Below are 24,439 nucleotides of genomic sequence, written 5' to 3'. Positions count from 1 at the left end.
GCATCTCACATGCTGAGGATGTGGGTGCAGGAAGGGTTTGTTCTTCACAGAGATTCGGAAAGCCGTGTGCCCATTTCCCGAGTTTTAAACCCCATGCGAGTGTGCCCTGTGTGCATACTTTAGCTGGGTACAGGAACAAAGGGCTTCACTAGCTTTTCCAGCCTGAGGACAAATGTAAATGACAGTGCTAGCCCCACCCCCACCCCGCCCTCGGAGGGAGCTGCCATTTTGCTCTTGAGGGTTTGAACTCTAGGAGTGGAACGAGCACCTCTTGCTGCTCCATCTCACGTATAGATCATTGCAAACACTGGAACCCCCAGGAAGTGGCAATCTCGGACTTCTAAGAACCTTTGCTTGTGGGAAAAGCACAGGACATTGGACCTTTCATGTCCACCGTCCAGTTGCCACAAAGATTACCATGGAATTATTTAAAACTGCTACTTCAGAGTGTGTGTGTGTGTGTGTGTGTGTGTGCGTGTGTGTGTGTGTGTGTGCAGGTGTGTGTGTGTGTGTGTGTGTGTGTGTGTGTGTGTGTGTGTGCAGGTGTGTGTGTGGGTATGTGTGTGAGGTGTGTGTGTGTGTGTGTGTGTGTGTGTGTGTGTGTGTGCAGGTGTGTGTGTGTGTGTGAGCAGGTGTGTGTGGGTGTGTGTGAGAGGGTGTGTGGGTGTGTGTGAGGTGTGTGTGCAGGTGTGTGTGTGTGGGTATGTGTGTGATGTGTGTGTGTGTGTGTGTGTGTGTGTGTGTGTGTGTGGGAAGGCTGCTGCTGGGGAATGGTAGAATGCTTTTCTTGAATATTAGAGGTTCTGAGTAAAAAAAGAAAAATCCAGAAGCAAGAGAAGGGCACGCAGGAGGGTAGGGGGTGGTGAGGAAAGACCATATCTGCAGACACACTGCATAGATTATTCACATGTACATGGGTGTGCATGTTTAAAGCAAGCATTGCATGCAGTTTATGCCCAACCTGAATTCACAGAGATAATCACAAATTTCAGTGATGTTAGAATCAAGTAGTCATTGACCGACCAACTCAGTGTGATGGGAGATGGTCTGATGGCACTGAGCACACAGACGTCTCTCCACTGCCTCGGCGTGCATACATATGAATGAAGTGTATGGGGGGTCCGCTGTGACCCTTCAACAGAGCTAATGATCTCGGTGGCCCCTCTCTCCGCAGCACTCACCTGCCCACCTAACAGCCACTATGAGCTATGCTCCTATGGATGCCCGCTGTCCTGTGGAGACCTGCCAGTGCCTGGGGGCTGTGGCTCAGAATGCCGGGAGAGCTGCGTCTGTGACGAGGGCTTTGCCCTCAGTGGTGAGTCTTGTGTGCCTCTGGCCTCCTGCGGCTGTGTATACCAGGGCGCCTACCACTCGCCGGGAGAAACCTTCTATCCTGGGCCTGGATGCGAGTCTCTTTGCCACTGTGAGGAAGGTGGCCTGGTTTCCTGCGAGCCCTCATCCTGCGGCCCACATGAGGCCTGCCAACCATCCAATGGAGTCCTGGGGTGTGTGGCCGTGGGCACTACCACCTGCCAGGCATCAGGAGATCCTCATTACATCACCTTTGACGGCCGCCGCTTTGACTTCATGGGCACCTGTGTGTACGTGCTAGCGCAAACCTGTGGGACCCGGCCTGGACTACACCAGTTCACTGTCCTGCAGGAGAATGAGCCCTGGGGTAACGGGAAAGTCAGTGTGACCAAGGTGATCACCGTCCTGGTAGCCAACTACACCCTGCGACTGGAGCAGAATCAGTGGAAGGTCAAGGTGAGAGCAGAGGCTCCCTATGGAGAGGGCCACGTGTAGGATGAACATGCAGATCCCCTGGGGGACATGTGAAATGGGGGTCCAATTAGAGGACATATTGAGAGAAAGCCCAGAGGGAGGAGGCCAGGAACTTCCTAACGTGGCTGACTCCTCTGTCCCACACTGATTATCCCCACTGAAATTCTCTGTCTGCCTCTCTTCTTGTAGTCCATCTTCCTTTGCCCCACATAAGGTCTGCCCAGGCACCTCCCTGGCCTCACCATAGACAGGATGTGGTATAATCACACAGAGGAAAGGTCAGAGGGGGAAAAGGTTCAAAGAAGAGGGCAATCTGTGATCCCTTTGTCCCCTTAACTATAGCAACAACAATAAGGCAGCTACAGGTTTTAAACAGTGGCCTAGGCTGCTGGCACAGTCCCACAGTCCTTTTAACCTTGTGGAGTTGGGCTGCTTTCTCTCTCTCTCTCTCTCTCTCTCTCTCTCTCTCTCTCTCTCTCTCTCTCTTTTTACAGGAAGTGTTCTCATCACTGTACTGAGGTCCCTGGGAAAATTCAGTATTGTGTTGTTTTTTGTTTGTTTGTTTGTTTGTTGTTGTTGTTGTTGCAGTGACCTGGGAGAACTGCTTCAGGGAGGAAATACTTTTGGTGAGGGTCTTAGAGAGTTTAGTCCCAGATGTGTTCTTGGGAAGAACATAATGGCTATGGGGACATGGGATAGAGGAGAGTTGCTTACAGAGAAGGGAGAAATGAAAGGTCCAGGTGCAAGATACCCGTGGTCCTACCTCCAGTGGCCTGCATCCTCCAGCTTGGTCTCGCCTCCTAGAGTTTCCAGAACCTTCCAAAATAGTGCCTCTAGCTGGGAACCAAGCAGTGAAAATAGGACCCTTTGGGGGATCATTCATGCAGCAGCGGGATTTAAGCCCAGACCACTCCTCCTGGTGCATGCTTTTCTGAGCAGGAAGACTGAGTCTCACAGGAGACTGGCATTTGAGATGCACTGGGAATATCCCCACTGACATGCAGCACACAGCCATTGTGCTGGGAGCAGTAGGAACAAGAGCTGTCCCACGCCAGACACAGGTTGCAGGAGCAGCATCTTCCCTAAGGAGTCCCAAGCTCTGAGGTTAGCAGCTGACACATGAGCAGCTCCAGTCAGAGGGAGCGCTCTGTTCCTGTCGCCAACCCCCAGCTTCCCTGTGGCTGTCCCTCACTGCAGAGGCAGAAACTGAGCCCAGAGGGTTAGGTGACATGCCCTTCACTACCAGCCTGGGGAGGAATGGCTGTTGATGTCTTTTGGACACTCCAGACATGCCTAGAGCGTGCCTCTCCCTGCCTCCTCCCAGTCTCTTCGCACCTATGAAAAGCCGGTGGGCGGGGTGAGTGTGATGAGGAAGGGCACAGATGTGGCAAGCTCAGGGGTGCACCAGGCAGAGCCCTCGGGTGATCCGCAGAGGAGGAATGGAGCCTGGCTTTTCATCCAGCCACACTTAATAGCAGCAACTCTGAGTGCCCCAGACTGTCCAGATGGACTTACAAACACAGCCCCAAGCCACAGGCATGTCTACATGCCCAGCCTTTGAAGGTGTCGGGTATCAGATTCCTTAAATAACACTCTGGAGACAAGTCCCCCATCCCTCCTAGATAGTCAGGAAGCGGAAGCCGCAGGTGAGTCTCCTGTCCAAGGGCGCAGAGGGCTAACCAGAGGTCTGTACTATAAAGCCCAGCACGGGCTCCAAGCTCAGTCCCTGCATGTCACCTCGTCAACTGGTAACGAAGGAGCCCCTCATTCAGACTGCTGAGGTGATGGCTCAGCTGAGACGTAGAAAGGTTCCCTGGTGGCTGCTGTGACAAAATGTTACAAGCTTGCTGTCCTAAAACAACACAGTTTTAATTCTCACGGCTCTGATTGCCACGAGTCCAAAATCAAGGTTGCAGCAAGGCCACACCCCGTCCAAAGACTGAAGAGGAGAAACCTTCTTGCCCTCTCAGCTTTTTTTTTTTTTTTTTTTTTTTTTTTTTTTTTTTTTTCGGGCTGGGGACCAAACCCAGGGGGGCCTTTTAGGGTGTCTCCAAGCTAAATCTCAACCCGCCCTCCCTTTTGGTGTCTCAATGGTGTCAGTGCCAGCTTGGGGTCCTTGATCTTCCCTCTTCTCATTCTCCTCCCCTCCCTTCTTCTTCCTCTTTTCTCTTCCTCTCCCTCTTCCCTCCTCCCCTCCTCCTCCCTCCCCCTCCCCTCCCCCTCCCTCCTCTCCTCTCCCCTCTCCTCTCTCTCTCCTCCTCCTCTCTCTCTCTTCTCCCCTCAGGGCTCTTGTCCTTTGATTTGGAGTCCAGGCTGATATAGGATTATCTCATTTATCTCATTTCAAGATAATAGCTGTAATTACACCTGTTCTGAACTTTCTTCAAAAATACTTTCTGAAGTTCTGGGTAGACTTATCTTTTTATTATTTTTTGTCTCTTATTTTATTTTATGCATGTCTCTGTGAGTGCACATGTCCATGTGGGTGACCACAGAGGACAGAGAGGGGCATCAGGTCCCTTGGAGTTGGAGTTACAGGAGTTTGTGAGCAGCTGGGTGTGGGTGCTGGGTCTGAGCTCTGGTCCTCTGATACAGCAGTGAGTATTCTTAACGGCTGACTCCCCTCTCCAGCTTCTGGCGGGGAGATTTACCGTTCGGAAGCAGCCATTAAACATAAGGCACTGCTGTTATGCATATTTTACAAATTCAGGAGCTAGGGCCTACAGAAATGAGGTCACCCAGGATTTCAGTATCAGGAAGGACATTAGGGACAGACTGACTCAAAGCATGCCCTCTGAAGCTTAGCATCCCCCGCCTCCCAGGTGAACGGCGTGGACATGAAGCTGCCAGTGGTGTTGGACGGAGGCAAGATCCGCGTCTCCCAGCACGGGTCTGATGCCGTGATCGAAACCGATTTTGGCCTGCGTGTGGCTTACGATCTCGTGTACTCTGTGCGGGTCACCATCCCAGGCAACTACTACCAGCAGATGTGTGGCCTGTGTGGGGACTACAATGGGGACCCCAAGGATGATTTCCAGAAGCCCGATGGCTCCCAGGCAATCAACCCCAGTGACTTTGGTAACTCCTGGGAGGAAGCCGTGCCCGACTCCCCCTGCGCACCAGTGCCTCCCTGCACAGGAGACGACTGTAACCCTGCATGCAGCCCTGAGCTGGAGAACAAATATAGTGGGGAGAAGTTCTGTGGGCTGCTCACCAGCCCCACAGGGCCCCTGGCTGCCTGCCACAAGCTGCTGGACCCCCAGGGTCCCTTGAAAGACTGCGTCTTTGATCTCTGCCTGGGTGGTGGGAACCAGAGTATTCTTTGCAACAACATCCACGCCTATGTGAGTGCCTGCCAGGAGGCTGGGGGGCAAGTGGAGCCATGGAGGACCGAGACCTTCTGTCGTGAGTTACGGGACATTGAGAAGGGGTAGGGGTGGGTGGCATAGAGAAGGGGTAGAATCCCTGCCCCCACCCTGCTCTCTGACTGGCATCCTCTTCTTACAGCAATGAAGTGCCCGCCTCACAGCCACTACGAGATCTGTGCAGACACTTGCTCCCTGGGCTGCTGGGCTCTCAGTACACCCCAGAAGTGCCCAGAAGTGTGTGCTGAGGGCTGTGAATGTGACTCTGGCTTCCTGTACAACGGCAAAACCTGTGTGCCCATCCAGGAATGTGGCTGCTACCACAATGGGGTCTACTATGAGGTAAGAACCCAGGGCCTCTTCCTGGACACCCCCTTCTACTGCTCATTAGCACCCTAGCTTTTCCACCATTCAGCCTCTTGAACATGAGTGCATGCTGCCTACCATGAACCTCTCTTATTGTCACACACACACACACACACACACACACACACACACACACACGCATCAAAAATCCTCAAACGTGCACGTGTTGAGAGTACTGAAATGGATCGCTGCCTTCCTGCCCGTCACTCCCGCAGCCCCAGCTCCCAGCTCCATCTCTTCTCACCTCTGCAAACCGGTGGGAATGACTGAAGAGGTCACTCTTCAGCTCTGTCTCTACGTCACACATATCATCAACTCCGTTCTACTTTCTCAGATTGGCCCCACTTCGAGCTGTCATTTACACATGAGGAAACTGAAGCATAGAGAGGCTAAGCGACCGACCGTGTTTAGTCATACAGTTTGGGAACAGTGGAGCCAGGCTCAGCTGGGCAATGGGCTCCGGCACTTTTGCTCTGAATGACTACTTAACTCTGCTCCTCCTGTGCAACAGTGATTCTCTGCGTATTCTGGAATAAATGGGTGAATAAATGAAAGAAAATGAATGAATGAATGAATGAATGAGAATGAATGAAAGAAAATGAATGAATGAATGAAAGAAAATGAATGAATGAATGAGAATGAATGAAAGAATGAATGAATGAGAATGAATGAATGAGAATGAATGAATGAAAATGAATGAATGAAAGTGAATGAATGGATGAATGAGAATGAATGAACAAATGGATGAATGAGAACGAATGAATGGATGGATGGATGGATGAATGAAAATGAATGATTGAATGAATGAATGAATGAGTTGGGCGTCAAAGCCATGCTGTACCTCAGTTTCACTGGCAAAGGACCACACTGCTGAGAGCTGTACCCCAACCTCTCTGTGCCTGAAACACTGGGGATTGGCACCCACCTCCCATTACTGATCCACGCTCTCTGTCCACACAGCCAGAGGAGTCAGTTCTCATTGAAAACTGCCAGCAGCACTGTGTGTGCCATCCTGGCACAGGCATGGTGTGCCAGGATCACAGCTGCAAGCCAGGAGAGGTGTGCGAGCCCTCAGGAGGCGTCCTGACCTGCATCACCAAAGGTGATGGGCAGTGTGGCTGGGGTGGGAGGTGGGGGACACAGGACACAGGCTGGGGGCTGGGGGTGACATGTTTCATGGGGAGAGAGGTCAGAGGACTGTGAATTGAGATGCCAGACCTTAGGCTGGAATTCCAGGAGCCAAAAGCAGAGGTCATCCAATCTGGGTGTCAAGGGGCCTTAAGGAATGCCGGGCTGCAGGAACCCTGGGGCAAGATTTTGATGGTGGATGTAAAAGGTCCTTGGAGTGCTGCAGAGCTGGGTGCTCTTTTCTCTCAAGGGCCCTTTCAGCACAACTTCTCAGCCCTTATGATGTAAAATAACCGGAGACTATGTGTATAAAGGGGCAGAGCAGCAAGACAACTTTATTTGCAGCAAGTACCAGCTGGCCCCATGGCTTCTTGTCCACTGGCTCATTGGATTATGTTGGGGCTTTGGACACCAGTTTGTCCTTAAAGGAAAATTTTGTTTTAATTCCCACTTCCCCGATGACTAGGGACACTGAACTTGGCTGTGTGTTTACCTGGGAAAGCAGAGCATAAGGGGATCCCAGAGCACAGGACTGGGCCAAGGCAGAACCTTGCAAATGGGGGTCAGAATTTCTAAGGGTTCTGTTTAAAGGATTCCTAGTTTAAAGCTGTGACATAGGGCCTCCCTTGAATTGACTTCCTAAGGTGAGGGGCCAGAGAATCGCAGAAAAGTGTAGGAACTAAGATCTGGAAGGCTGAGACTGCAGAAATGATAGATTGGGGAGGAGGGGTCCTGTCAGGAGAGAGAGACCACCCCATGTGAATGGGGAAAGCCAAGTCTACACAATGAATGATTTGTGTTTGCCTGTGATCCAGTCCAGATGTAGAATCTTTGCCTACCAGCAAACAAAAGGACTGGCTGTCCGAGAACTCGATCTGTAAGCCAGGCTGGCCTTGAACTCACAGAGATCTGCCTGTCTCTACCTCCCAAGTACTAAGATCAAAGTCACACGCCACCACTGAAAACCACAAGAAAAGCAACACTGCTTTGCTTAAGAACTATGTTTTAGGGGTTGGGGATTTAGCTCAGTGGTAGAGCACTTGCCTAGCAAGCACAAGGCCCTGAGTTCGGTCCCCAGCTCTGAAAAAAAGAAAAAAAAAAAAAAAAAAAAAGAACTACGTTTTAATAGCATACCGTCAGTTACAGACAAGAAGAGCATTTGTGATTTCACTCCAAGCATCCTTTCACCACTCTGTGTCACTCCTCTTCACCGCCTCCTTCCTCTTCCACGTCCCCCAACCTAACTTTGAAGCTTCACACCCTTTTCCTTCCCTAACTTCCACGTGTGAGAGAAAACTTTATAATGATGACACCATCGATCCCCATTAGATCCATTTTCCCTGGGGGTGATGTCATCACATTCTTTATGACTAGGTAGGGCTCCTCTATGCACGAGTGCCGCATTTCTTATCCTTTCAGTCGACGGGCACCTAGGATGGTCCCATCAATGGCTACTGTGAACAGTGAACAGCAAGCATGATGTGCAGGAAGGAACAGGGTGCTCCTAGGTTTGGTTTCATCCGGAACTTCATTCTGAGTTCCACAGAGGCTACATCAGTTGCCTTCCTCCCAGCAGTGGCTACGTCTCTCCTTGCCCAGAGGCCTCACCAGCAGTGCCCGTTTCTGTGATGACCGTCATTCTGACTGGGCCGACATGAACTCTCATTTTAGGTTAAAACAGGGATTTTGGCCCCTTGCTCACTGGTTGTTTGTGTTCCTCCTTTGAAAAGATCATTTTTCTGCCCATCTGCTCGCTAAATCACGTGCTGTCTCATTTTTAACTTTTTCGAGTTCTTTATATAGTCTGGATATTAGTTTCCTGTCAGATTCACGACTAACAAAGATGTCTCTCCCATTCTGTGAGCTGTCTCTTCACTCTGTGAGTTGATTCCTTTGCTTTTCGATTTAGTGGAACTTTATTTACCAGTTCTTGCCACCATCTCCTGAGCAGTTCATAAAGCTGTTAGCAACTGTTCCTGGGTTTTTTCACTGTTTCCTCTAGCAGTTTTAAGACCTAGAGACTGGTCTTAAAGTCTGTGGTCCATTTTAAGAGTTGATTTTTGTACAGGGTGGTGTGTGTGTGTAAGAGAGAGAGACAGAGAGACAGGTAGAGAGAGAGAGAGAGAGAGAGAGAGAGAGAGAGAGAGAGAAGGTTTTTGTCTTCTACAAAGGAAAAAATGAAAGAGAACTGATTTGACCAAAAACAGGGAATTTTAAAAAAAGTAGTGAGAAAGAAAAAAAGGGATTGAAAATCAAAGGTTAGGGCTGGAGAGATGGCTCTGTGGTTAAGGACATTGGCTGCTCTTTCAGAGGGCCCAGGTTCAGCTTCTAGCTCCCATATGGTGGTTGTGGAGAGACAGAGACAGACAGACAGGCAGGCAGGCAGGCAGGCAGACAAGAGTTTGCTGTCTGTTCACTACTAAAGCTTGCATATGTTTCTGGCATCACCCACCACAGGGGTTAGCTGCTTTTCTGTTGTCTCTGACTCATTCCTCAGAAATAATAGCATTTGCTGTGTGTGTGTAATCCACCTCCTTCCTTCTCTGCCCACTTCTAAAGGGACTGGCTGCTTTCAGGTAAGGGAAACAGAAACACAAAGCTCGTAGGAGCCCCACCCTAGAGCTAAACCCAAATGCTGAGAGAAGGCGGGGACTTAGAAGGCCTCACCATAGGACTCACTGAAGAGTGCAGGATCCTGCAGGCTGGACTTGCTGGAGTGAAATCCCCCCTGAAGTTGGTAAGACTCAACCGAAAATGGCCACCTGGGATGCTTAGCTGACTAACTGGAGAGCCAATGCCTCACCTGTCTGGGGCCCCACCGAGTAGTAGCAGCAGCAGCAGCAGCAGCAGCAGCAGCAGCAGCAGCAGCAGCAGCAGCCAGAAGAGCAGAGCAGGTTGTGAGAACAGGGAACCCCTGCCTCCCCAGCGCCCTCTGCTGGCAAAGCTTCCAGGCTAATTTCAAACAGGAAACAAGACCGAGGACCAAGTTTGAAGGCTGAACACCTAGACACAGCCTTTGAAGCTGGAGCCACAGGGAGTGTGACACTAGAGGGATCTTGAACGCAAAAGCCTAGGGGACCAGTCTTTCAGAGACTCCTGAGGCTGGATTAACACCCAGGAACGGAATTTCGCACTATGGGCTATCCAAGCCGAGAGACTTAGATGTGGGGACCCTGAACCCGAGATATGAGATTTCTGGACCCCTAGTGCTGGGTTCTCAGATCTAACACACAGAAACTTAACACACAGGTTTGGTCACACCTGCAGCAACCTGTCAGAGATGACATTCCTGCACAGACAGGCAGATGCCGGGAGCAGACAGGCTTGTGGTGGGGCAGCCCCTCAACGTACTCTCTCCTCTCCTCACAGACCCATGCCATGGTATCACCTGCCGGCCACAGGAGACCTGCAAAGTTGAAGGTGGTGAAGGTGTGTGTGTGCCCAACTATCATGCCACGTGTTGGCTGTGGGGTGACCCTCATTACAACTCCTTCGATGGCTGGAGCTATGACTTCCAGGGCACCTGCAACTACCTGCTGGCAGGAACAATCTGTCCTGGGGTCAATGCCGAGGGCCTGACTCCCTTCACTGTCACAACCAAGAACGAGAACCGGGGCAACCCTGCCGTGTCCTACGTGAGACTGGTCACTGTGACCACCCTCAACACCAACATTTCCATCCACAAGAATGAGATCGGCAAAGTCCGGGTATGTTCAGCATGATGGTCCCAGAACACTCTAGGGCTTGGGGACACGTGACCTTGGTATTAAGAGCAGTAATTAGGAGCTAGAAACTCTCCACTTTCACATAGACATGAAACCATATAAAGAAAATTACAAGAAAGGGTCACCTTTTTCCTGGGAATTAAGCACAGCCCTCTGCTACAAGTACATCCATGATGTTTCCCTTCATATAGGCCAGCAGTTCTCAACCTTCATAATGATATGACCCTTTAATACAGTTCTTCATGTTATAATGACCCCAAGCCATAGTTGTTTTTGTGGCTAATTCATAGCTGTAGTTTGGCTGTTATGGATCATAATGTGTTTACTGGTGGTCGTAGGCAACCCTTGTGAAAGTCATCTGACTCCTGTGAAAGTCGTTTGACCGCCAAACCTACAGGTTGAGAACCACTGGAATAGACATAGATTTGAGCCCAGGCTCTATCCTGATGAGTTCTGTGACACCATGAAAGTGACTGAACACAGCAGACCTTGAATCTGCCCGAAAACACAGCACTGTGGTGCTAGTTAGAGCTCAGTTCAGAGCCCAACTCCGTAAGCAAGCATCTGTTAGTGAACAGGAACAAATGAAAGGCCCAGGCTCAGAGAACATCAAGGGAATGGGGTCGGGGGCAGGGGCGGGTTGGGGTCAGGGACGTAAGCCAAAAACTCTGAAGATGGAATGAGGGTGTAGGTAAACAGGGACTTAGAGAGAAGGCAGGGCCAGGACAAAGAGTCAGAGCCAGACATATAGAACATAGATGCAGAGAGGAGAGGGACAGAAAGACAAGAGGAGAAACAGAAATGTGGGTAGAAAATGCAAAGAGACAGAGACCAGAATGGGAATTCTAAAGACATGGACCTGAGGGAAGAGAGAGGCTAGATGGAATAACGGGTTGGAGGAGAAAGAGGGTCGGGGAGAAGGAGGAGAAGGAAGAGAGTGACTGTAGAGGAAAAGCCAAAAAGGCAGGGGAGTGGGGAATTCATTTCTCAGGGGCGAGATTAGATGTCCACGGTGTTTGTAAAGGTACTATCCCCAACAGTCAGGAGGAAACCCTCTAGGAGGAGGGAGGTAACCCAGATAGCACAGGACACAGCTCCCCCTGCACTGCTCTCATGACCTCTGTTGGACTCCCTCTCTCCCCAGGTCAATGGAGCTCTGATGGCCTTGCCTGTCTACTTGGCTGGTGGGCGGATTTCAGTGATTAATGGAGGCTCAAAGGCTGTGCTGGAGACTAACTTCGGTCTTCAGGTCACCTACGACTGGAACTGGAGAGTAGAGGTCACACTGCCCAGCAGCTACCATAGTGCCGTGTGCGGGCTCTGTGGAAACATGGACAAAAAACCCGAAAATGACAAAGTCTTCCCTAATGGCACAGTGGCGCCCTCCATACCTGCCTGGGGTGGCAGCTGGCAAGTTCCAGGGTGGGATCCTCTCTGCTGGAATGAATGTCAGGGATCCTGTCCTACGTGCCCAGAGGACCGAGTGGAGGAGTATGAGGGTCCTGGCTTCTGTGGACCTCTGGCTCCCGGCACAGGGGGTCCGTTCGCCAGCTGCCATTCCCACGTGCCTCCTGAAAGCTTCTTCAAGGGCTGTGTGCTGGATGTGTGCCTCGGCGGTGGCAGCAAAGACATCCTATGCCAGGCACTGGCTGCCTATGCTGCCGCCTGTCAAGCTGCTGGCATCAAAATCGAGGACTGGAGGACTCAGGCTGGTTGTGGTGAGTGGTGGGGAGCAGACCAGACCTGGGTGCATGACCTTGACGCTGCTGGGTTGGGCCGGCTTCGCTCCCACCCATTGGGGTCTTTCCGCTGGCTTCTGTTCATCGCTGTCTCCTGGCTGTGTCTGTCTGTGTCTCCAGCTCATCATCTCTCTGTCTGCCCCTCACTCCATCAGCTCTACTTTGTCACTGTGTCCCTCTCTGACTGTGTCACTGGATCTGCAAGTCTCTCTGTCCCCTTCTGTCTCTGTTGATGTGTCTACGTACTTTGTCCCCAGAGGCCAGTCCAACATTGTTCTTGGTTTCTCTCCCTCCTTCTTCTACCCACAGAGATCCCCTGCCCTGACAACAGCCACTATGAGCTCTGTGGCCCACGCTGCCCAGCCAGCTGCCCACCCCCTGCACAACACACCCCCCCAACGGCATGTGACGGGCCCTGTGTGGAGGGATGCCAGTGTGACCAGGGCTTCGTCCTGAGTGCTGATCAGTGTGTTCCCTTGGATGGTGGTTGTGGCTGCTGGGTCAATGGCACATACCATGAAGCAGGCACCGAGTTTTGGACTGATACCACCTGCTCTAAGAGGTGTCACTGTGGACCTGGAGGTGACTCCTTGATCTGCAAGTCAGCCAGCTGTGGGCTGGGTGAGGAGTGTGCCTTGTTGCCCTCTGGGGAGATCGGCTGCCAACCTACAAGCATAGCTGAATGTGAAGCCTGGGGTGATCCCCATTACACCACCCTAGATGGGCACCGGTTTGACTTCCAAGGCACCTGCGAGTACCTGCTGAGCGCACCCTGCCATGCACCACCCCCAGGCATTGAACACTTCAATGTCACCGTGGCTAATGAGCACAGGGGCAGCCAGGCTGTCAGCTACACCCGAAGTGTCACTCTGCATATCTATGGCCTCAGCTTGACCCTCAGTGCCCAGTGGCCCAGGCAGCTACAGGTGAGTGGGTTGAGCATCTTTCCCAGGTTGGCGGGAGCATGAGGCTGGCTCAGCTTAGAGCCGGTGGGACCGGGAAGGCTGGAAGCAGCGGCTTCTCCAGGCTCAGCCTTCCAGTATTCCTCGGCAGGGTGGATGATGGGAAGTACCTACTTAAGGGAAGTGCGAAGAGCCAATGATGTGGTCTGGTGGGCGTGTCCTAACTCAGCTGTCAGAGACTGAGGTAGGACAGTTGCAAAATTTTGGAGCAGCCTAGGCTACAATCTTTGTTCCTTGCTACAGGGACAACAAACAAAATATAAACAAAAACAAAAAGGAGTCTGTAGCCCCATGTCTCTTCACTTTTACAAAGTAACCTGCTTTGGATACTGTAGCTTTTAAGTCCTAGTACATATGCAAAACTGTCAAGTGCCTCTCCTCTCGCGTTCTCCCCGCCCCACAGGTGAATGGAGAGTTCGTTGCTCTGCCCTTCCATCTGGACCAGAAACTCAGTGTTTACATAAGTGGAGCAGATGTAGTAGTGAACACTGCCTCAGGGCTCTCCCTGGCTTTTGACGGAAACAGTTTCGTGCGCCTGCGTGTACCTGCCGCTTACGCAGGCTCCCTCTGTGGCCTTTGCGGGAACTACAACAAGAATCCCAACGATGACCTGACCGCAGTGGACGGGAAACCTGAGGGCTGGAAAGTGGGCGGAGCTCCAGGCTGCGACCAATGCCAGCCTGAGCCTTGCCCACAGCCCTGCACACCTGAGCAACAGGAACCCTTCCGTGGCCCCGACGCCTGCGGCATAATCACGGCCCCCGAAGGCCCGCTAGCACCCTGCCATAGCCTTGTGCCACCAACGAAGTACTTCGAGGCGTGCTTGCTGGATGCCTGTCAGGTTCAGGGACACCCAGGAGGCCTCTGTCCTGCCATAGCCACCTATGTGGCAGCATGTCAAGCTGCCGGGGCCCAACTTGGAGAATGGAGGAAGCCAGACTTCTGTCGTGAGTACTGAACCATGTAGCTCCACACAGACAGGGTCACCCCTTCCCCCCGTCGTGACAAAGACACACCCTGACACTAATACGGAAAAACACCACTGGGGTTGGGAAGTACCCAGGGCACATCAAAGGCAGAAACCCTGGGTACAGACCACTCTGGAGGTTCGTCTTTCTAATGGACTCAGCAAGGAACCCCTGTCAGAGATCAAGTTTCAAGCCTCTGGACCATCTCCCACACTGGAACAGACCTAGCCACACAGAAGTGGTCAGATAGCCCAGTGGTGTCTCAAGAGACCCTACATTGCCTGCCACATGCAGGTCAGACATCAGATGATATGCTCAGCTGGAATCAGGACCTGTCCCCAGCAAATCCGAGCAGACTGAGTCAGAAGGTGTGGGACAGATCCTTCAGGCAGATCCAATCTGTCAGTGTCACACACACTGCCACAGTGGTACCCTGAAACAGCACATCAGAGAGGGGCATGGGTGCTCCAGTCATGCCGGCACTGTCCTCAGTCAGGCTGCCTGGCCTCCCACACACACGAGTCTCTAGTCACACTCACACCAGTAAGGCATAGTCTGTTCTGGACCGTTCTGTTCATATGTGTGTGGTCATATCCCCAGACAGTCACTTGCTTTAGAAGTACTTGTCAGAGTGGTACACCCTTCTCAGTGAGACCAGGTCATGCCCCACACCTGAGATTCCATATCAGTGTCCCTGTCATATGTTCTAGGTCCAGTCACGTGCCAAACCAGAGGGAGCAGGCCTCAGTCAGGCTCTCACACCCAAGCCCTCCTGATCCCACCATCGCCTCTGCCTGACTCTTCCTTGTTCTCTCCCCCTCAGCCCTTCAGTGTCCTGCCAACAGCCACTACCAGCTCTGTGGTGACTCCTGCCCTGTGAGTTGCCCAAGCCTCTCAGCCCCCGAGGGCTGTGAAACCACCTGCCGTGAGGGCTGTGTCTGTGATTCTGGCTTCGTGCTCAGTGGTGACACCTGTGTGCCTGTGGGCCAGTGTGGCTGCCTCCACAATGGACGCTACTATGTGCTGGGTGCCACCTTCTACCCAGGTCCTGAGTGTGGGCGGCTGTGTGAGTGCGGGCCTGGTGGCCAGGTCACCTGCCAGGAAGGTGCAGACTGTGAGCCCTATGAGGAATGCCGGGTGGAAAATGGCGTTCAAGCCTGCCATCCCACAGGCTGTGGCCACTGCCTGGCCAATGGAGGCGTCCATTATGTCACCCTTGATGGACGAGTGTATGATCTTCATGGCTCCTGCTCCTATGTCTTGGCCGGTGTCTGTCGCCCAAAACCTGGAGAGGAGGAGTTTTCCATTGTGCTTGAGAAGGACTCGGCTGGAGAGCCCCAGCGGGTGGTGGTTACTGTGGCAGACCAGGTTGTGGTTCTCGCTCGAGGGCCACAGGTGAGTGGACACAAGCCTGCCCATAGTTCTACAGGGACATGACCCCAGCTAGGCTTTACCCTCTGGGGTCTCAGTAAACCTTAGAGAATTCCCAAGTTTGAGAATAGAACACCCCTACCATGATAGCTCTGGGTTTATGGGTAAAGGTGCCACCTCAAAGTCTACTATAGCCATCCTCATCCTCATCCTGGGAGTTTAGTGGATCTGATTCTAGTCAAAAAGGGACTTAGCCCTTCCAAGGAGGTCTGAGATACAAATCACTCTACGAAGGGGCTGAGAGAACCTGCCCTTATCCTAACTGACCCTTCCACCCAGGTGACTGTGGATGGTGAAGCCGTGGCCCTGCCTGTGGCTACAGCCCATGTGAGCGTGACAGCCGAAGGCCGAAACGTGGTTCTACAGACAAACAAGGGGATGAAGGTTCTGTTTGATGGCGATGCCCATATCCTCATGTCCATCCCAAGTTCCTTCCGGGGACGCATCTGCGGCCTCTGTGGGAACTTCAATGGGAACTGGAGTGATGACTTCGTGCTGCCGGGTGGAACAGTAGCCCCCAACGTGGATGCCTTTGGAACTGCATGGCGGGCTCCCAGCTCCTCCTTGGACTGTAGTGAAGGCTGTGGACCCCAAGGCTGCCCTGTGTGCTTGGCAGAGGAGACAGAAGCATACGAGAAAAATGATGCCTGTGGGAAGATCCGGGATCCCAAAGGCCCTTTTGCAACTTGCCACAAGGTTCTGAGTCCCTTGGAATACTTCCGCCAGTGTGTGTATGACATGTGTGCTCATAAGGGTGACAAAGCCTATCTCTGCCGGAGCCTGGCAGCCTATACCGCAGCCTGTCAGGCATCTGGCGCAGCAGTGAAGCCCTGGAGGACAGACAGCTTCTGCCGTGAGTGTCTCTGAGCCCTTGTGTGAGCCCCTGGCCCTCCTTCCCTGTCTGCTGCTCAGGAGAAGTCCCTGCCTGGAACGGGACTTCCTCCAGCCCTGCCCTGCATCCTCTGTGGCTTTCCTCCTTTCTGTCTAACTCCGGGGTCTCAGACTCCAGTCAAGAGTCCATGCTCCCCAGCCCTAACATTCACCTTTTCCCAAGGCGTTCCCAGCTCTTTCCACAGTGACCTGAAAGGGAGGTGGATGGGTTGAGAGCCCATGGGAGGCCTGAGTCCCCGGTTCACTGGCCCCTCCCACAGACTCTGTATTTTCTCACATCCTCCTTGAAGGCCACACCACAGGCAATAGACCCCACTAATCTAGGACCACATACCTCTTTCCAAATTCCAGAGCAGGAATAGGTCACCTCAGACTCTACATGACAAGGCTGTAGCCACCGACGCTGGTCTATGGCACAGCCACTTCTCTTCCTGTCTCCTGAGGGCAGAACCTTCACACAGGGCCTTCATCCCAGTGACAACAGTAGAGACTGTCTCCAGCTCTGAGCTTCCTGCTGAGTACTAGGCCTCTATCCTCCTGGGTCATTTACCCTGTGATCCCTCTGAATACAACATTCCATCCCAAACCTGATTCACCTTCTCTATCCCAGGGCCTATTTGATGACATGCATACCATTCTGGAATTACTTAGCTAGAGCCTAGAGTTTTGCCTGGTTTTCTACTGTCCTTGCCTCAGCCCTCTCTCTGCCTATGGCTCCTCGTGCCGTTAAAGCCTCATCTGACTTTCTCAATGAACCATGATCACTTCAGCTGTAGCTGTTTATGACACAAGCGCTTTCTTCAGAGCTTGTGTCCTCTGCCACATTGTGTCGGGTTTTGTACTGTGGCAAATGCTTGAAAGAAATAGTTTTTGAGGATTTATGTTGCCTTGAGGTTTCAGACATTTCTGTTCAAGGTAACTGAATGCACCTTTGGGCCTGAGGTCAGACAGGACTGTGGTAACAATGTGTCCTTTTACTGCAACTAGGAAGCGGAGGAAAAAAGGTGGTGATCACAGAGTCAGGCACAGAGATAGAAGTGAGGGGCAGAAGATAGATATTCTTGAAAGGCCCATTCTAGCTGACCTGTTTTGTTCACCAAGCCCAACCTCCAAAAATATCCATTATTTTGGGAGTAATGTCATAAAACTATGTCTATCCACGGATTAGTCATTGATAGAGTCAGATCATCCAAGACTCAAGTACCAGTCAATGACTCAACCACCAAGGAGACTAAGGCTTCAACATATGAGTTTGGGGAAAATGTTCATCTCCAATCCCTACATTCCACTCTTGATCCCAACAGACTCTTATCTGCATGATAATAAGAACTGCCTCCAGTCCATCTCCCAGAGCCCGCAAAGCCTTTATAGTTCCCAGATTGCTTAAATGTCCAAGTCCAGAGTCTTTAGTCTATACCTCCTGAGTAGGTCAGAGGAACTGGTTTTTTTCTGGGGCATGGGAGTCGGGAGCAGGGGTGCACTATATCCAGATTACAGCAGTCACTCATCCCAGACCTGAGATCCCATAAATTCTGGTAGTCAACATGTTACAGCACATGTGACCCACTGGGCCTCCTCTCCCTACAGCTCTCCAGTGTCCTGCCCACAGCCACTACTCAGTCTGCACTCGCTCCTGCCAGGGCTCCTGTGCTGCTCTCTCTGGCCTCACTGGCTGCACCACCCGCTGCTTCGAAGGCTGTGAGTGCGATGATCACTTCCTGCTCTCCCAGGGCGTGTGCATTCCTGCCCAGGCCTGCGGCTGTGTCCACAATGGCCAGTATGTGCCGGTGAGTGGAGGAGGCTGGGAGCCTCTAAGCAGGCAGTGTGGGTGGAGGGACTGGAGGACATTCAGAGCTGCTGTGCTCTGGGTTTCTGTTCGAGGATTGGGACACACGGAGGGCCACCACCTGCTCCCAGCTGTGGCTGCTGAACCGAGTCACCCTAGTCTGACTCAGCAGGTCAAACATGAGAGCTTAGTTCCCCACAGTTCTGGAGGCCAGGAGTCAAAGATCAGACTCACTGTGCTGACACCAAAGTGATGCATGGGGACACTGGATTATCTTAAGGGGACAATCTAGTCCTTGCCTCTCCCACCCCCTGGTGGCCTCAGTCAGTCCTTGACTTGGTCACACCGCTCCAATCTCTGCCATCATTTCTCTGTGTGACATCTCCTTGGAGTTCTTTTATGAATGCCCATAGGATTTCCCACCTAGATAACCAGAATAAATTCTCCATCTAAATAGTGTTAGTCACACTGCAAACACGGGTTTCTGTTTAAGGAAGCCTGCCTGCCCCCAGGAAGTGGGAATTGCTGTTGTGCTGTGTGGCCATTCCTCCACTAGCCTTCCCTCTCTGAACTCCTTCATCTGCAGAATGGCTGAGTCAGCATCCTGGCTCCATAGGCACCTGGTGCTCAGAACAGTTGGTACCCAGTGAGGGTCTGCCTCGTCCTCCTGTGCATCCCATTCAGCAAAAGGAATGGAATTCATAACAGTGCAGCGGGCGGCTCAGCCACCAATCACCAGTGTGATTTGGAATTTTATAGTTACTATCCTTTGTTGATGCTTTTCGAAAGATCTTTGCATGCATAGTTCATTTGAAACGTTAATTCACTTTATATCCATAGCAGTCCAACAAGATAGATACCTTTGCTGCTCTTCCCATTTTGCAGAGAAATTGTGCCACAGAGAATGCATACCAATTGCAAAGACAGCCAGACTTTTCTTCCTTCCCTTGAGTCTCGCTGTCTGCTGGGAGCCATCCAGGATCCCGTAGGTTAGGTGGGCAGCCCCTGGGGACTCACAGACAGCTGTGCTTCTCATCCCAGGCTGGCTCTTACCTCCCAGCCTGTCCTGGCCATCTACCTGCACCTCCAGGTCTCGCATTTAAAAATAAGGAAATTTTATTTATGTGACCCAGACGACAATTATCGAAACCAGGAAAGCAATGTTGACTCAACACCATTATCTAATCTGTAGACTGTAACCGTATCTCACCAGTAGTTCCAGTAACGTCATCTACAGCAGTTACTTTTCTCTGGGCTAGGGGCCAGCTGAGGGCCAGGCTCTCCTGGCTTCCATAAAATCAGATGAACTCACCAGGGAGTGAAAAGAGCTAGAAAACAGTCATTGGTGGAGCCCACGAGCACAGACAGGGTCTGCGGGAGCACAGGAACCTCACTGGCCATTGAGAAGGAGCAGCTGGCCAGGGAAGAGACACTGGGAAGGTTCATGGGTTGTAGGGGAGCCCACCAGAGACCACCGCACAGCCGCTCTCAAAGCTGCTACTGTCAGCCAGCATCTGCACGGAGGACCTTGGCCAAGTCTTGTAGCCCCGAGTCTTACAGCCCTTTGTCTTCATGTTCTGAAATCACATCCTGGTGGTCATACTTCAGTTAGCAAGAAACAGAGCCGTTAAAGACAAGAGGCGAGGTCAGCGCATTTAGGGACTTTTCTGGAACTGTGTGTCAGGTCTTTGATGGATTGGGTCTTTGTTTCCTCTTTGTTTCCATCTTGGCAAGTATAGGGGCCTTTGTGCTGGCTCTGAAGGTCAGAATGCAGTCTCTAACACGGCATGAGTTGTATTCGAGTCTAGGGGCCCCCTACACTAGGAAATGCATTCCCAGGACACCATCGTCGTCTGTGCTGTGGCCACCAGTACACTGTGGGGACACACTGGGTGGGATACCCAAAATTGTGCATGAAGTTAGCTCTTGCAGTGTTACAAATCACTGCTAATGTGTTGCTCTAGGCTGATTCTACTTGTCCTATAACCTTGATCCCCAGAACGGGCCAAGGATTCGGCCATCTCCTCACTCTGTATGTCACACTCACCTGAGAGGTCGAATGAAGATTGTATTTGCTTCGTTGGTGTAAGAAAACACTGTTGCAAGCCACTTTGAGGAGAAAATAGGTTTACGAAGCTCGCAATTTTGGAGGCTAGAAATCTAAACAGCATTCATAAGGAAGGCTCTCAGGAGCCCCTTTGGCTGCGTGACACCGCGGGAGGAGCATGTCTCTGCCAATGTCTTGCTCTCCCTGTCCTTAAGGAGCTGCCAGACCCAAGGGAAAAGCCACCATGGATCAGTCACAAGGGTTCTTTCTTGGTGACTTTACTAATCTAATCACCTCCCAAAGTCCTCACTTCTAAACATGAAGCTTCCAACCTCTTCGTACATAACGCCTTAGGAATAAACTCTTACATGGGTTCAGGCAGTTGAGCCCTATTCAAACCATGGCAGATAGCCTGAGTCAGTAATGTTGTCTCCATGTGGTCTTTCATTCTCCAGTGGCTAACTCAGGCTTGGGCTCACTGAACCTGGGCACAGTCTGAGGCAGAGACAGAGCAAGTGGTGGTGGGGTGAGTTGTCAAGGCTCTTGAGTCAAGACATGAACTCCACACAGCCTGGCCTCTGCTCGGTTTTATTTACAAATCACAGTCTGAGGGCCACTGAGACTCCTGGGTAGAGGACATATAAGCCATTCCTTACTGGAAACTCTACAGTTTCCCTCTGTGTGAATGCACACCATTTATCCCTTTCCGTGCACAGGTGAACTCCTCCCTGATGTCCTCAGACTGCAGTGAACTCTGTTACTGCTCCGAAACCACCGGTCTGACATGCCGTGCAGCTGGCTGCCCATCTGGCCAGGTCTGTGAGATCCAAGCTGGAGTCCGGCAGTGCCGGGCTGCTCATGGTCTCTGCTCCCTCTCTGTGGGTGCCAACCTCACTACCTTCGATGGGGCTCTCAATACCATCAGCTCCCCCGGTGTCTATGAGCTTTCTTCTCGCTGCCCGGGATTCCAGAAGAATGTGCCCTGGTACCGATTGCTTGCTGATGTCCAGCCTTGCCTTAACAATGACAAGATCGTGAGCAAGGTCCACATCTTCTTCCAGGATGGCATGGTGACTGTGATCCCAAGCAAGGGTGCATGGGTAAGCCTGGGTACAGAGGGCAGGGCCATCTTCCCTGGCTTTCCTTCTTCCTGTCTCAGTATCCTACATCCTGGCTACCCGGTGACCTTGCAGTCTGTTTTCTTCATCCGGGTCTCTGCACTTTTCTCTGCATTTGTACCTGTCTCTCCACATCAGCCTGGGTCCCTCTCCTTGGCCTGAGTTCTTACATTCGAGTCACAGGCTGGCTTTGCTGTTGAGTTTGGTCAAGACTCTACTGCTTAGCAGTGACCGGAAACCAAATGCAAACCTGAGGGCTGCAAGGGAAGTGAATGGACTGGCTCCATATCTGGGAAACCCAGAGTCAGCCCCCCAGAAGCGTCTGGATCCAGATACCCCAGCTACACTGCTGGAGTTTCCACCTCTAGGTTTCTGATTTGTTTACCACTCTGTCAACTCCGTTCTCGGAGTTTCTCTTACAGGAGCAAAGCATAGGCAGCGTCTGCCCTGGGCTTGTAGTCTGCCAGCTTTGCTACCTCAGCACAAAGTGACCCAGCAAAGGTGCCCACAGTGCGTCTCACTAGGCAGGTTTGGAACAGACACCCCACTCCCGGAATTAATCACTGTGGTCTTAAGCAGAGAATGCTCTGATTGGCCAGGCTGGAGTCACATGGGTTCCCCATGAGCCATTCTCAGGGAGGCGCCATGATTCCCTCAGAGGATTCTGCAGATAGTTGTGCTGATAGCTAAGAAAGATTACAGGGGGGGGGGAAGGACTCAAGTAAAACCGGCAAGAGGGAAGGAGCCACTCGGTGCAATCCTGGGGACGCAGACACTGCTGGAATCACACAGAGTGGTCAAATCCTCTGGCAATAATCATGGCAAAGTTTGGGAAATATCTTCAGGCGGTTCATAGAAGCCTCCGTTCAAGTTTCCATTGTAGCTGGCTACGTCAGCACTGTCTGCCTAGCATGGACAAAGATTTCAAGAGAAACCTGCAAGTGTTCAGCACTGTTGTCAGCCTGAGAGGGTAGGCACAGGTCAGTAGGGATCCTTTACCAGTCCAGACCACTCCTGCCAGTACCAGGAGCACAGCCTGGTAGCCTGGAGGTACCATGAAATCTTGGCTTTGTGCCTAAACTCAGTCCTTCTCTCTGTGTGCAAGGCCCTGTACTGGCCCACTGATAGGACTCTCACTGCAAAGCACGCAGCCAGTCAGACGCTCTGCCCACTGAGTCTCCATGCACCCTTTCCTGTACCCGTCCTTTCTCCTCCCCTCCTTGCTCCCAGTGCCTGTATCCACTCATTCTCTAACCCTCTCTTCCTCCCTCCCTCCCATCCGCCCATCCCTTTTCTCAGATCTCTATATGCCTTTCCCATCTGTGTATCTAGGTTCCCAATTGTGTGATGGAGAGTGTGAACACATTTGAGAAAAGAGTGGGAACATGTCCTTCCAAGAAATTACAGTGGGGGGATCTAACATCAGAAAGCTTGATCTATAAGGAGAACAGACAGACGTTGGAAATTGATCACAAGGCTGTGAGGTCTACAGCCGTTGATAAGAAACTGAAATTTGCCTGCATGATTATTTCATTGCTAGGATCATTCAGACATAAGCCCCAAAAAAGAGCTGATAAAGTGGCTTTTGTTAGAGATCCAGTTACTTACAGACAATCTGAAAAGTCGATGTGAAAATTATAACTTAATAGTTCAAGCCTGGAATTTCTGATCTGTTTATCTGTCTGGTTTAAAAAAAAAAGTGTTGTACCAGCCATAGAAAGTTGTAGAGACAGTTTGGTCCCTGTCTGCATTCTTCTTCTACTCCTCCTTCTTCCTCCTCCTCCTTCTCTTCCTCCCCCTCCTCTTCTTCCCTCTCCTTTTCCTCCTTCTCCTCCTCCTACTTCTCCTCCTCCTCCTTCTTCCCATCCTTAGCAATGTATACAGAAAGACATTCCCCAATAATTAATAAGTTGCTATCGGGCCAGTGAAATGACTTGGTGGGAAACAAACCACAAGCCTGATGGGACCCGAATTTGGTCCCTGGAACCCACAGGGTGGGAAGGAGAGAACCAACTCCCACAAGCTGCCAAATGACCTCCCTACTTGTATCAGAGCACGTGCATACACATAAATTAATTACTTAATCTTATTTTAGAGCAGTAGAAGAATGCACAGTGAGCTGTGTGTAGACGCCCCCAGCTGTCTCCCCACCTGTCCGTCCCTCCTCTCTGCCAGCGCTTGCCCCTTTGCTTGAACCATCGCTGTGCACGAGGACTCCAGCCTCAGTGACCCCTCAGCTCTTCTGTCCCTCAAGTCTCACTTCTTCATTTCCCCTCCCCCTCCACCAGGTGAACGGTCTCCGAGTGGATCTCCCAGCCACTGTGTTAACCTCTGTGTCTGTGAAGAAGATGCCCGACGGCTCCATGTTTGTCCAGCAGAAGGCCGGGGTCCAGGTGTGGCTTAGAAAAGACGGGCATCTGGATGTGATGGTTGGTGATGACCATGCAGCCGTGCTGTGTGGGGTCTGTGGAAACTTTGACGGGGACCGGAGCAATGATGCGCATGGTTCTCAGGGGAAGACGACGATAGAGAAGTGGAGAGCACAGGACTTCTCCCCATGGTGAGGATGGAGAATGGAGGCCAGACTTTGGGGAACTAGGGAAAGAGTGGGTGGGTGCTTAGTCTGCAGGATCAAGGGCTAAGTGTCTGTCTTTTTCAGTTCCAACTGATCAGTCACCACTGGCAATGAAGACATCAAGACCTGCCAGAAGTCACAGTGATTGGAAGATGCCCTGTGTGTCCCTTCCCCGCCCCTCCCCCTTGCTGAGCCCCTGAATTCAAACCTGAAAGCATTGAGTAAATATCTTGACCCAGAGCGTCTGCCTCCTGCTGTCTCCCCAACCTCCTCCTCACTGTGGGGGACGTGGATGGTGACGAGTCTTTATTAGAAGACGAAAGGCTGCGTGTGTGGGTGCGTGAGCAGAGGCAGAGGCAGATGGCCAGAGTGGGAGAGACAGTGGGAGATTGAGAGTCACAGAATGGATGACTAGAGGTGTGGCTGGATGAAATGGTGAAGGGCTGGATGGGAGACGAGGTGAAGGGTGGAGAGGGAAGGACAAACAGACTCTGTCCTTGCCATTTATAAGCCTGGTGAGTTGCCCGGTTTCTCTCTGACTTGGTCTCATCAC

General features: G+C 51.8%; 1 protein-coding gene across 1 annotated transcript in view; it reads left to right on the top strand.

The window, feature by feature from the left end:
- Window positions 1-24,126, top strand: part of LOC116892406 (IgGFc-binding protein-like) — a 37,529-nt gene extending 13,403 nt beyond the window's left edge. Inside the window, exons 6-19 of the mRNA XM_032894084.1 lie at window positions 1,175-1,767; window positions 4,608-5,190; window positions 5,293-5,492; window positions 6,477-6,618; window positions 10,014-10,351; window positions 11,514-12,087; window positions 12,418-13,034; window positions 13,474-14,017; window positions 14,862-15,433; window positions 15,749-16,322; window positions 17,948-18,147; window positions 20,910-21,293; window positions 23,600-23,871; window positions 23,971-24,126. Of these exons, the coding sequence (XP_032749975.1) occupies window positions 1,175-1,767; window positions 4,608-5,190; window positions 5,293-5,492; window positions 6,477-6,618; window positions 10,014-10,351; window positions 11,514-12,087; window positions 12,418-13,034; window positions 13,474-14,017; window positions 14,862-15,433; window positions 15,749-16,322; window positions 17,948-18,147; window positions 20,910-21,293; window positions 23,600-23,871; window positions 23,971-23,980 (5,603 nt within the window). The 3' untranslated portion in view covers window positions 23,981-24,126. The remainder of the gene's footprint in view (window positions 1-1,174; window positions 1,768-4,607; window positions 5,191-5,292; window positions 5,493-6,476; window positions 6,619-10,013; window positions 10,352-11,513; window positions 12,088-12,417; window positions 13,035-13,473; window positions 14,018-14,861; window positions 15,434-15,748; window positions 16,323-17,947; window positions 18,148-20,909; window positions 21,294-23,599; window positions 23,872-23,970) is intronic.
- The last annotated feature ends 313 nt before the right edge of the window (window positions 24,127-24,439 follow it).

This window comes from Rattus rattus, chromosome 2, assembly GCF_011064425.1.
Source record: "Rattus rattus isolate New Zealand chromosome 2, Rrattus_CSIRO_v1, whole genome shotgun sequence".
Classification (NCBI taxonomy): domain Eukaryota; kingdom Metazoa; phylum Chordata; class Mammalia; order Rodentia; family Muridae; genus Rattus; species Rattus rattus.
Note: the sequence above shows the minus strand (reverse complement) of the source record. Positions and strands in the feature narration are given on the sequence as shown.